The 13,383-nt window shown below is 39.1% G+C and overlaps 1 protein-coding gene across 1 annotated transcript; it reads left to right on the top strand.

Annotated features, from left to right (window-relative positions):
• The first annotated feature begins 1,791 nt into the window (after positions 1–1,791).
• On the top strand, positions 1,792–13,028 carry parp10 (poly(ADP-ribose) polymerase family member 10). Its single transcript, XM_054606646.1, has 11 exons — positions 1,792–1,878; positions 4,459–4,634; positions 5,057–5,299; positions 5,431–5,661; positions 5,752–6,779; positions 6,963–7,175; positions 8,927–9,053; positions 9,127–10,128; positions 10,380–10,513; positions 10,592–10,766; positions 10,860–13,028. The coding sequence occupies exons 2-11, from the start codon at positions 4,460–4,462 to the stop codon at positions 11,156–11,158; spliced, it is 3,627 nt and encodes a 1,208-aa protein (XP_054462621.1). The 5' UTR covers positions 1,792–1,878; position 4,459; the 3' UTR covers positions 11,159–13,028.
• Positions 13,029–13,383: the final 355 nt, after the last annotated feature.

The following is a 13,383-nucleotide window of genomic DNA, read 5'->3' as shown; positions in this document are numbered from 1 at the left end:
TTATAAACAAGATCCGTTTCAAATGATCCACCCAAGCCATCATGGCTCTTTACTTGCTTTGTTTTCATTACAACTTTCCATGAACCTTGAGATGAGGACTTTTGGGCCCGCAGAGACCAAACTACCTGATGTAAGATGATGTAACTTAAACATAATGCTACACCTGTCTCATGTGTCACTGAAACCTGATTGCAGCAGTGTGTCCAAACTTTTGACTGGTACTGTATATGTGTAGTGGTAGTTAATCTCAACCAGTTAAATATTCATAAGTGATGATCAAATAGGAAACTGTGGCATACAAAAGAAAATGAAAAAGTCAAAAGTTTGGACACAGCTTCTCATTCAATGGTTTTTCTTTATTTTTTATTTTTTCTACGCTGTAGATTAATATTGAAGACTATGAAGGAACACATATGGCATTATGTGGTAAGCAAACAAATGCTCAACAAACCAGAATATGTTTTAGATTTTAGATTCTTCAAAGTAGTTGAATAAGAAGGTGTGTCCAAACTTTTGACTGGTACTGTATAACACTGGTTTGCTGCCTTGTCTGTCGAAGCACTTTGTAAAACCTTGTTTTTAAAAGGTGCTGCATAAATAAAGTCCATCCATCCATCCATTTTCCGTAACCTGCTTATCCAGTTAAGGGTCGCAGGGGTGCTGGAGCCGATCCCAGCTGTCAATGGGTGAAGGCAGGGTTCACCCTGGACAGGTCGCCAGCCTATCACAGGGCTGACATATATAGACAGACAACCACTCACACTCACATCCACACCTACGGGCAATTTCAGAGTCATCAATTAACCTAAGCTGCATGTCTTTGGACTGTGGGAGGAAGCCGGAGAACCCGGAGAGAACCCACGCTGACACAGGGAGAACATGCAAACTCCACACAGAAGGTTGTCCAGCCCGGGAATTGAACCCAGGCCCCTCTTGCTGTGAGGCGACAGTGCTAACCACTACACCGTGGGAGGAAGCCGGAGAACCCGGAGAACGGCTGTGGCGTAGTGGAGAGCAAGGTAGTTCTCCAATCAGAGGGTCGGTGGTTCGATACCCGGCTTCGGCAGTCGATGTGTCCTTGGGCAAGACACTTAACCCCAAGTTGCTCCCGAAGGCTTGCCATCGGTGTGGACTGGATGTTGCATGAATGTTAGTTAGAGTCTGATGGTGGCACCTTGCATGGTAGCCTGTCATCAGTGTGTGAATGGGTGAATGATATGTAATATACTACTGACTGTAAGTCGCTTTGGATAAAAGTGTCTGCTAAATGACTGTAATGAAGCCTTCCTCGTAGCACTTATTGCATTCGTATTAGTTGTTGCACTTACTGTATTCGTATTCGCTGCACTTATTGTATTCGTATTTGTTTACTGCACTTATCCTATTCGTAGTAGTTTGTAGCACTTATTATATTCGTATTAGTCTGTTGCAATTATTGTTTTCGTAGTAATTTGCCTCTGCACTATACTTTTGCTCTGGTTTATGCTTTAAGATGCTTGTTTAAGAAAGGAGATGCACTTATGACTTCTGGTGACTAGTAGTTCTCTTGAATACCTATGTTGAATACACTTCCTGTAAGTCGCTTTGGATAAAAGCGTCTGCTAAATGACTGTAATGTAATGTAATGTAACCACCGTGCAGCCCATTATTATTATTATTATTATTATTATTATTATTATTAAGTACCTGAGGGTTTGGGATCAGGGCCCTTTGAATCCCTCTCTCTCTCTCTCTGTGTGTTCCCCTTTAAATCCTTGCGATTGATGACGTCACCCTCCGCCCAGAGAAGCTGCACAACACGGAAGTGCTCCGGCTGTAGTTCAACCTGTTCAGGGCCGGGGGACGACTTCATGAGCTAATGTTTCCCTCCTAGCACAGGTAAGAAAACACTCCAACACACCTGTGTGAAACATACACACATATATATATATAAATATACACATTATCATCGTGTGAATACACACCACGTGGAAGTAAACACAGCTTCCGTGTTTTCTTAAAAACGAGGTAAGTTTTTAGTTTCGCTTTCCATCCGAGCTAAAAGTGTTGTTTCACGCAGTGCAAACACGGTGTGTTCACAGGGCAGTGAGCGTGCACTGGAGGAGACGGTTCGTGTCGTAAACACTCCTCCATTACACGCAGCTCCCTGTACGCCGTGACGTCAGTGTGACGTCAGCTGGGACGCAGGACCGAGCTTCCTGTGTTGTTGTTGCTGCAAAGGGGGGCCATGAACACAACACAGGCTGCACAGGTCAGCTGAGAAATGGGGGTCAATAAGTATGTATTTATATGCATATGCATACATACAAAAGACACAATGAAATGGACATTTACTATAGTTAGACTTTTGGAATATGATCCCATGTCAAGTTCCTGCAACATTTAATTGAATTTAATCAACATGCATTCATGTCATTAGAAATGTGGGTGTTTTGCTACTGTAACAAAGTAAATATTTTGTAAATAAGTATATATATATATATATATATATATATATATATATGCAATATACAAAAGACACAATAAAATGTACATTTGCTATAATTAGACTTTTGGAATATGATCCCATGTCAAGTTCCTGCAACATTTAATTGAATTTAATCAACATGCATTCATGTAAACATTAGAAATGTGGGTGTTTTGCTACTGTAGCAAAGTCAATAAGTATGTATTTATATGCATATATACAAAAGACACAATGAAATGTACATTTACTATAGTTAGACTTTTGGAATATGATCCCATGTCAAGTTCCTGCAACATTTATATCTAAAATTTATATATATATATATATTTATATCTAGAATCTAAAATATAAAACATCATTTGTTTGTTTACCACATAAAGTTTAGGCCATATGTATATATTTATATATAGGAACATATATATATGTGTCCAAACTTTTGACTGGTACTGTGTGTATACATATGTACAAAAGACACAACAAAATGTGTGATTCTTTCTTTTGTTTACTATAATTAGACTTTTGGAATATGATCCCATGTCAAGTTCCTGCAATATTTAATTGAATTCAGCATACATTCATGTTATATGCTTTAAATTGCTGCTTTCTGTTAACCTGCTTAGAAATGTGGGTGTTTTGTGGGTGTTTTGCTACTGTAGCAAAGTAAATAAGTATATATTTATATGCATGTATACAAAAGACACAATGAAATGGACATTTACTATAGTTAGACTTTTGGAATATGATCCCATGTCAAGTTCCTGCAACATTTAATTGAATTTAATCAACATGCATTCATGTCATTAGAAATGTGGGTGTTTTGCTACTGTAACAAAGTAAATATTTTGTAAATAAGTATTTATATAAATAAGTATATATATATATATATATATATATATGATATATATAAAAGACACAATAAAATGTGTGGTTCTTTCTTTTGTTTGGGGATTTACCATAATTAGACTTTTGGAATATAATCCCATGTCTGCAATGTTACTGTTAACCTGCTTATGCATAGCCCAGAAAAGTATGTGCACTCTTGTGTGAAAGTGTGCTTTAAGTAGTATAATTAAAAAACACCTTCTCATTCAATGGTTTTTCTTTATTTTTATTTTTTTCTACATTGTAGATTAATATTGAAGACATCCAAACTATGAAGGAACACATATGGAATTATGTGGTAAACAAACAAATGCTCAACAAACCAGAATATGTTTTATATTTTACATTCTTCAAAGTAGTTGAATGAGAAGGTGTGTCCAAACTTTTGACTGGTACTGTATGTAATTAAAAAAAAAGTTTAACAGGACTGAGCTGCAAAATAATTGCAACTGTATGTCATTTCTTTTTTAAGGTTTGGCCATATGCATGGAATGAATATTAGAGTAATCACTACTATCACTTTTCCTTTTTGTTAATATGGTCAGATATTTATAATAATATTTCAAAGTTAATTGTCATACAGTTGAGTAACATGCAGTTTCTCATTATTTATTACAAAATAAAATCCCTAATATTTTAAAATATATATATGATCTAAACGCTTTGTAAAACCACATGCTGTGACAGCTTTTGATATATTTTAAGTGTCATTCATGTAAAGATTAGAAAGTCTGAAGAAAGGTTATTTTGAGATATTGTGTTGGGCTATTTACACTTTTATTCAAATGTAATAAACTGTTTGGTTTAAATTAAAATAATCAAACATATTCTTGCTTTTTAAGATGCTAATTATACTGTAAACAATAGCGGGCACACGGGGATGGAAGTCTTGGCCCGGATATCTGTTATTCGGATATCTGCTCGCTGCACTGGAAGCCCTGAAATATTGGTCGTTGCCCCAGACGCTAAAATAGCCGTCAGACGGATGGCTCCGAGTTTGGTCTGACCAAAATCTAAAGGAGTTGAATTTACAGTGATAGGAGCTGTAAACAGATGAGTTGAACCACTCTAACTGGTAATGTATGACCTGCATGCTTTTATATTTTCAGGATGCCTGTTGAAAGCCCAGAGGAGAGGACTGTGGAGGTGCTGTCGCTGCCTGCAGAAGTGGATGAGGAGCTGCTCTTCCTGTACTTTGAGAATAAGCGGCGCTCTGGGGGGGGCCCACTCGTCTCCGTGGAGAAGAATGGTGAACGCGCCATACTGGTGTTTGAAGAGGCAGAAGGCAAGTTGGCAACATAGAGTATTTGTACGGAATAATTTTAACAAGTATTTGCATAAATATTTGTGATTTTATAACCGAAGGATAATTTGGTTCTTCAAAATCTTTCATGTTTTTCATCCAAATTTCTTCAAAAGTGAATAATAAGTAACAGTTAGAGGAACAGAAAAGTGCAACAGTATCATTGTCAACACTTATGTAGTCTGCACTTAGGTAGGGTATTTACAGTATTATTCAGACACAACTTTATACAGCGAGTCAACCACTTTAAGAACTAAAGTTGAAACGAAGCATTACTGTGCTTTCTAATTCCAATTCTAAGAAATTCTGATTCAAGGCGCTTGATGGAAGCGGTGTCTTCATTTGTCATTAAAGCACTGTATGCTAATTCTGCCTTTTGCTTTCTGTCGGGATCACTTTGACAGCTGCAGCCAAAGTGCTGTCTAAAGGGCACCACGTTCTGCATAATGTCGAGCTGAGTGTGAGAAAGCCTGCCTCAAAGGACCGATGCAGGCTGCTGCTGCGGGGGATCAACCCCAACACCAGCACAGAGATGATCGAGCTCTACGTGGAGAACTTGATGGGCTTGAACATGCCTGAATACGCTCTGTATCCGTCACCGGGGAGAGATGTCATCCTCATTCAACTCAACCAACCCCTCTTGAAAGGTGTACTAAACCCACATGTTATCCTTTTTTCTTAAAAGTCGTACCGATTTTTTTTTTGTGAGTGCTTCCAAACATTAAGGTTGTCATTCTCTTTCATAGCATTGTTTAATATATTTTGTTCTGTTTTGTAGATTTCCAAAACCTTAGTGCTAAAATCTCCAAGAGGAAACTTGACGGGGCCGCGGTAACTCTTGAACAGACGGAGCCAACTGACTCCGTCTTGGTGGAGAACCTGCACCCTGGCACCTCTCCAGACCTGCTGACAGTGTACTTTGAGAGCAGGCGAGGTGGGAATCAGAAGGTGAAGGACGTCACGATGCTTTCAGAGAGTACAGCCAAGGTGTCCTTTGTCAATTATGAATGTAAGTTTGTATTATACAACCTTTTAAAGCTCTTGTTGTTTCGTCGTAGTTTTCTTTAATAACCGAATTGTCTGTATTTCCTTTTAACAGCGGTGAACCCTATCCTCAACCACCCGCACAAACTGGACAACGCTGATCCCGTCGTGAGTCCGTACTTTGACTTCCTCTTGCCCACAGAAAGATTAACATCACGAGACTCTGGAATTGGAAGCCAAGTTATAACTGAGAGAAAGTCTGAGGATATTCAGATGCAGACCAGTCCTCCCATGGTGGTCCACGCAGACAGCCAGTCCTCCTCTAACATGGCCTCAAAGCCTCCTGCTGCCAATGAAGCAGTGGAGGAGGCGGCGGCAGCGGCGGCAGAGGAAGTCATGGAGGAGCAGATGGAGGAGGAAGAAATACTATCAAGTCATATTCCGATCGCTGATCCAGTAAAACTCGCTTTGTTTCAACTCGGCACCTTTCGACGGGACACTAAAATTGCTCACCCAAATGTCACCATTCAAATCAAAGACCATGGCGTGCACATTGCAGGGACTGACAGACAAAAGGTGGAGCAGATAAAACACGCTATCGTGGACTGTTTTGGCAAAATGGCTGTGATTCGCTTCGACCTCGAGCCAGAAAAGGCTCAGCTCCTGGCAAGAAAAGATGTGAAAGATCATCTACTGCCCAGTATTAGTCCAACTGGGTCACCTGCCATGTACAACGTATCAGACTATAAAGTTGCGGTAACCGCCCTGTCCCAGAACTCTGCCAACCAGGCATGTAGCTTTTTAAAATCCCAGCTGGTTCAACTCAGCATACCGGTGGACACGGAGTATGAGAGCATGTTGTATTGCAGGGAGTGGTCCGAGTTCCTGCAGGCTCTGAGTTTCTCCACTGTGAAGGTGTCGGAACAAGGAGGGAATATCGATGTGTTCACTCTGAAAGGGATGGAGAGCGAGAAGCAGATGGCGATCATGGAGTTTCTTACGACTCCCATCGAAAGGGAGACGGTCATCTCTATGGAGCCAGGCATGCTGAAATACATCCAGATCCACTGCCATCAGCTGTTGGCTGACATGGACCAGGTGTCTATTTTTCCTCTAGAAGCAGAGGACGTTTGTGGGTTAAAGGTATGCCATGCACCAGTATCGCATATCGAAGCAGAGACTGCAGTGTTTTAATGCCACTGGTGATTGAATGTTTGCTTTTCTAGCTACTGTCTCCCTAATTTCTAGGGCTGTTGTAAATTAGTTTTTTAAATTCTCAGCAGATTGTTTCATCTTTTTCTTTTTTGGTGTGAATGCACCTGACAGATCCATGGCCACGCTACTGCTTGTCAAATGGCCGAGGAGGTGTTGCAAGGTGTGGTGTCCTCTATCTGCACCAGGACCATCACAGTAAATGTTCCTGGAGTGACCAGGTTTATGGAAGACGAGGAGTGCAAGAGCATCCTGAAGGAGATGGAGAGAAAGTTTCAGGTCTATATCAGCCCAAAGTACGTGCCGTGGGAATACCTGCCACACCAGGTAACGTAATGATGGAGCAGAGCAGGTTTTCCTTATATTGTGTGTTGTACTGTGCTTTTGATGCTATAACATTCACTTTCATACTTACACACTTTGTCCCAGTTAGCCAGTTAAACCAGTTGTCACTCCTCTTGACAAGCAGTCTTGAGGCCTCGTGCAGTATAGCCTGAGGCTGAGTTTACCAGGATACACACGGAGGAAGTGAAACTGATGTTTTAAGTCTTACTGCTCAGCCTCAGCTCGGTTGTCACACAAACATATGAAAAACAATGTTTATGTTCAAAAGATGTTGTTTAGATCATTGTCAAACCAGTTTCAGGCTTATTGGTGCGATAAAGGCATTACTGCATATCAGAGGCAAACATCAGATAAGTGCTGTGCTTCATGCTGCGATATATCTTTAAAGAATACTTGTGGTTTCAGACCATTAACTGCACCACTGCTGGCTATTTTCCAAAAGCATAACAACTTTTAAGATTGATGAATGCATTTTCTGACACTCCATGAGAATCAACAGTTTGGTTTTATCTTTGTCACAATAATAATATGAGGAGCGTGGACTGTCGAAACGCTTCTTTATTTAGTGAATTTGAAATATTTTTGGAGACTTTAAGATAAGATAAAATAATCCTTTATTAGTCCCGCAGCGGGGGAATTTGCCGGATTACAGCAGCAGAGAAGATAGTGCAAACAAGATCAAAACAAGTATTATAAATAAGTAATAATACAGTTAAGAATATTAAATAAGTAAACAAAAAAGTAAAAAATCTAAAATATTATATATACAGACAGAATAATTGTAGTATTGTACAGTATATTGCACATATCTTTATATTGCACAGATTTATATAGTTGTTTTTATAGTGATGTGTGGTCCTACAGAACCGCAACCATTTCATGAAATATCAATTTTTGCGTATTGTTTCTGGGATTCGTTATTCTGACAGCATCATATGTCCATGTGGTGCTTTTCTGCAGCGTCCTCTCCAGTCTTGTCTTATAGCTTAACAGAGGTTCCTTGCACTCACCAACAATCAAGAATTTTCAGAACATTTACTTCTAACCAGACAATGAAAATGTCAATTTAATAAAAGCTTGAGAACGGTGCCAATCACCTGAAAGGTAGAAATAAACCCTAAAGCTTGGTCATAAATTGCGATGTGAAGTATTCTAAATAAGTAATTGATAGGTTAAATTATTCAAAACAACTGATATATTCATTTTTACCGTACAAAAAATTGTATAATGCAGTTATGGTTAGTATCCAGTCAGACTATAAAAAGAACTATAACCTAATAAAAGGATACATTTGCCACCTTTTTATTTTGATATCCGTTCAGTACTGATGGTAATTGTAGTCCACTAAATAAATAAATTCTCCAGTGTGTGTGTTATATTGACGGAGAAAGCTGATCTGAAAATGTGCCAGGTGCCATTAGTGTATTCATTTTAACTGAATGGGTGCAAAAATGCAAAAAAATGTTTTACCATTTTTCGCGGTTGGAACCGTAACAGAGGCAGCGAGAACAAGCACTTCTTACCGCCATTGTTCCCCACAGTATGAACAGACTTTGCAGCTGTGCCCCAGAGACCCAGAGAACATCTGCAACTAGAGGCGTTTTTCACACTACACAGTATATACCCAACTAAGTAGAGATAATGTAGAAATTCTGCACATTGTGAGGTATTTCAGGTTAATTGCAAGAGAAAAATGTGTTGTTCACAGAAACACTGTATTTGCTTTATTTCAGGATATTTTTCAAACTGCATGGAACATGATGTCCAACAGAAACTTCCAGAAAGTGTCTGTGGATGATTCTCCGCAGGATTTAAAATCAGATTCAATGCAGACTGATCATAATGGCTCTCCAGGCAACGGTAATATATCTCTCACTGCAATAATTTCTCATATTTCTGTGCACTTTCAAACAATCAGTTTACCTCTCTCTAGGCCTTTTAGAGGAAGCAAAGAGAATCGTCTCGGTCGTCGATGAAAAAGTCGATCAGGGTGGAACCAAATCAGACCAACCCGACAACATGGATGAGCTGGATCTGTACACAGCAGATGAACCGACCGCCCTGACAGAACAGGAGTCTTCTGGGATGGCTGTGGATGATTCCCAGCTCTCAGCTGAAGGGAACACGACAAGTGGCTTAAACCCGCTGAATGATGGAGAACTCTACCTTTCTAGCAACCTTGAAGAAGAGGCCCAACTCTCTCTAGCCATCCAGTACTCTATGGAGTCAAGTCAATGGTCAGTGGAGGACGAGGAGAAACAGCTGCAACAAGCCTTGGAGCTATCCAAGAAGATGATCCAACATGAGGCCTCTTCTAGTACTGAAAAGAGCCCCAAGGTGGTGAAGGGCGTAAATGTTTCCTTACAGGACGCCATCAAGGCAGCCAGCACCCTGCAGATTCTTGTGTACGCAGGTTATAACTGCGACCTGATTCGGGTGGACATAGCCTTCGGGAAAAAGGTCAGCCAGAGACAGGTGGAGGAGAAACTGGAGCACAGGAGTGTGAAGAACATGTCCGAGTACCACAGGAAGTGTCTGGAGATGATCAAGAGGAAGCACGGAGTCAACATCCAAGTTCAGGGCACCATCATCACGGTTTCGGGCTTCAGGGACTATGTGATGGGAGGAGTGGGTGATTTGAAGCTGCTGCTGGAGAAAATCTCCAATGCCGTGTCCGACCGGGAAATCCTGAAGACTGTGCAGTGGGTTTATCACGACCCGGCCTCTTCAGACACGACCCCTTATTCGCCCGACGCCACCGTGTTCATCGAGAACGCTTTGAAGATGAGGCTGAATAAGATCGATATCCTGTTGGACAATCAGCCCCACATCATTAACTTTGAGAAGATGCAGGAATACAACATAGCTTCAGGGAAATCTGTGAAGATCTCCAGGAAGCTGCCCGAATTAGGGGAATTGGATGCTGATGTACCAGGTAAAGGGAACTTTATAGAGTTATAGTGCTTTATGTTTCTGCAGAATTATTTTTCTGTGAATTCAGAACAAAATGTATTTATTTATTTGAAAAACAGTATTATTTCTTGATGTATTCAGTTCATCTTTTACTGCTTTTTGCCAGCTTTTTTGCTAAATGTCTATGTTGATCATTGATATGAATTATAAAATTAACAAATTCTAATCCAACAACTAAATTCAGTGATAAAGACTTAAATCCTTTGTTAACAGAAGAGGAATACTCTCTGCTGTCAAATATGCCCGAAGCAACCAAAGTCGACGAGGAATCCGATGAATTTCAGAACGTGGTGAAGAACTTCTACGAGACCATACAGGAGTACCACAGCAAAATCAGAATCATACAGGTAAAAAAAAAAACGGGCTGCGTATTTTGCAACAAATTGTTTGGAACGTCTGCAATTACACTAACATTTCCCTCCAAGGTGGAGAAGCTCATGAATCGACTGCTGTACAATCAGTACAAGTTGAAGAAGGCGAGCGTACTGCAGCGCGCCACGTACCCGGAGGTGGAACGGACTCTCTATCACGGCACCAGTGAGAAGAGTGTGAAAGAGATCTGCGTCCATGGATTCAACAGGAGCTTCTGTGGGAAGAACGGTACGTCTTTGATGCCGCTGTTCTCTTGTCCGACTACATTTTTTCTCGTCTTCTGTATCGATTTATGACATCTCGTTTTTTTTCTCCACGCAGCCACCGTCTTCGGTCAGGGGGTGTATTTCGCTGTGAACTCGGCGCTGTCCGTCCAGGAGCAGTATTCACCCCCGAATGCAGACGGATACAAGTATATTTTTGTGTCGAAGGTTCTAACAGGAGACTACACTAAAGGCGACCATTCGATGAAGACGGCCCCGCTGAAGGAGACGGACGACATTCCCCTCAGATACGACAGCGTGACCGACGACATCACCAAGCCCACGATGTTTGTCATCTTCAACGATACGCAGGCTTACCCCGAATATCTCATTACATGCCAGAGAATCCACCGCTGAGGAAAAGGGATGAGTTGTCAGATGATAAGCATAAATCTGGAGAAAATGTGGTTTGTAAAGGGCTAGTTATTATTACAATTCTAGTGACAGTTCTTCTTCTTCATGATCAAAATGTACTGCTTTTGAATGTTTGATCAGTGGCTCAGCATTCAGTTCTTCAGTTTACGGTCAAGTCGGATCAAGAGCTTATTTTAATTAAGTAACTTTAAACCTGCCCTTTCAGTACAATAAGGCTCATTGTGCCCCCTCTTCAAATAGGTGCGACTCAGAAGCTATTGCATTACATTTCACCTAAATTGGTACCACACACTCCAATTATTATTCTCCTTACTTAAGCTTGCAAGCATCAGAGATATGCTGTATTTATGATTTTTGAAAATCAACCATAAATGATTTGCAACGCTTTGTTCTTGATTTTCTTTAATAGAAAGAATGTGTCAGTAACAGAGTTTTGAGATGTAATTCTTTAGCCTGCTGACAATGCTGGATATACTGCTGTACTGTTTCTACCAGTAGGAGGTGAATGCAAACAATTCTTTCCCCAGTCGTTATTTTGTGCACAAAAGTATGACATGGAACAGAATATGATTATATATTGTTTTCTGTGTTCAGAGGTTTGAGTGTCCCTGAGTGTCCAGGTTCTTCTTAGTTATATGAGAAGAGATTCTGAGAAGAGTCCTCTGCTCCACCTAAAATAAAATGTTGAAAAACGATAACCATGTTTACAAAAAGAAAAACAATTAGGCCTACGTTGAAAATTACTATGATTGTCCTCAACATAATGCAACTACATTTTTTTTTTTACATTTAAGCTATCTATACATGTTATAAATGTTAAGTCTTATATAACTGTCACATCTAGCCCACTCTGCACAAAGAAATGTGTATTCTTATTTTAATAAAACAAAATAATCTGTGAGTTAAGTCTTGTGTGCCATGTGCAAAACATGTGGGGGGTCTTGATTCCCTTTTCCTTACTTAGTTCGGTGAAGGGGAGTCAGTTTTGATTAATGAAGTGCATTTATCACAAATCTTTGCATATTCTTATGTCTGTGTGACTTCTGCCTGGGAGTATATTTACCAAAGATCTTTTTATTATTTTAATTTTATTACAAATACTTTAAAATCATTTTTTTTTGGGGGGGGGGCATGAAGACATTGCAGTCTTAAGAAAGATCATTATTATGTTTTTAAGAAAAATAAAGCTTTTTTTTTTTTTAAATGAGATACCATCAGCAGTGTCATGGGAACATTGTTTTTTAGCATCAGCCATTTGTGAGCTTAAGCAAAATTTGATCATAGCGCTGATGGCGAATTGTTTTCTATATGTACAAATGCAACTGTTTCTTTAAGGGATTGTAACAGAAGAGACAGTGAAATTAATAATTTAAAGAGTGTATATTTTGTCCTTTTGCTAAATCATAGCAAAAAAATGAGATTAAACTTCTCATCTTTGCCAAGAGCCATGAATGCAAAGGAACCTGGTGTAAATTGACAATGTTTATTGCAATGTTGCTTTAAATAAATACAGTACCAGTCAAAAGTTTGTTCACACCTTCTCATTCAACTACTTTGAAGAATGTAAAATATAAAACATATTCTGGTTTGTTGAGCATTTGTTTGTTTACCACATAATTCCATATGTGTTCCTTCATAGTTTGGATGTCTTCAATATTAATTTACAATGTAGAAAAAAAGAAAGAAAGAAAAATCATTGAATGAGAAGGTGTGTCCAAACTTTTGATTGGTACTGTATATATATATACATACATATATATATATATATATATATATATATCAAAGTTTGTCACTTTTATCATTATTATGATTTTATTTCAGTCTGATCTGGAACACAGTGCATATATATATATATATATATATATATCTGGAACACAGTATATATATATATATATATATATATACATACATACATATAACACATAAAAATAAAGAAAAACCATTGCATGAGAAGGTGTCCAAACTTTTGACTGGTACTGTATGTACAATTGCAACTGTTTCTTTAAGGGATTGTAACAGAAGAGACAGTGAAATTAATCATTTAAAGAGTGAATTCTGTATATTTTGTCCTTTTGCTAAATCAAGAGAAGAGAAGAGAGATTAAACTACTACTCATTTTTGCCTAGATCCATGAACGTGTATATTCACCTTTGCTTTGACAATGTTTATTGAAATGTTGCTATTAAATAAATATAACTTACTAAAAC

Source organism: Anoplopoma fimbria, chromosome 10, assembly GCF_027596085.1.
Source record: "Anoplopoma fimbria isolate UVic2021 breed Golden Eagle Sablefish chromosome 10, Afim_UVic_2022, whole genome shotgun sequence".
NCBI classification, from domain to species: Eukaryota; Metazoa; Chordata; class Actinopteri; order Perciformes; family Anoplopomatidae; genus Anoplopoma; species Anoplopoma fimbria.
This window is presented reverse-complemented; position numbering and strand designations above follow the sequence as displayed.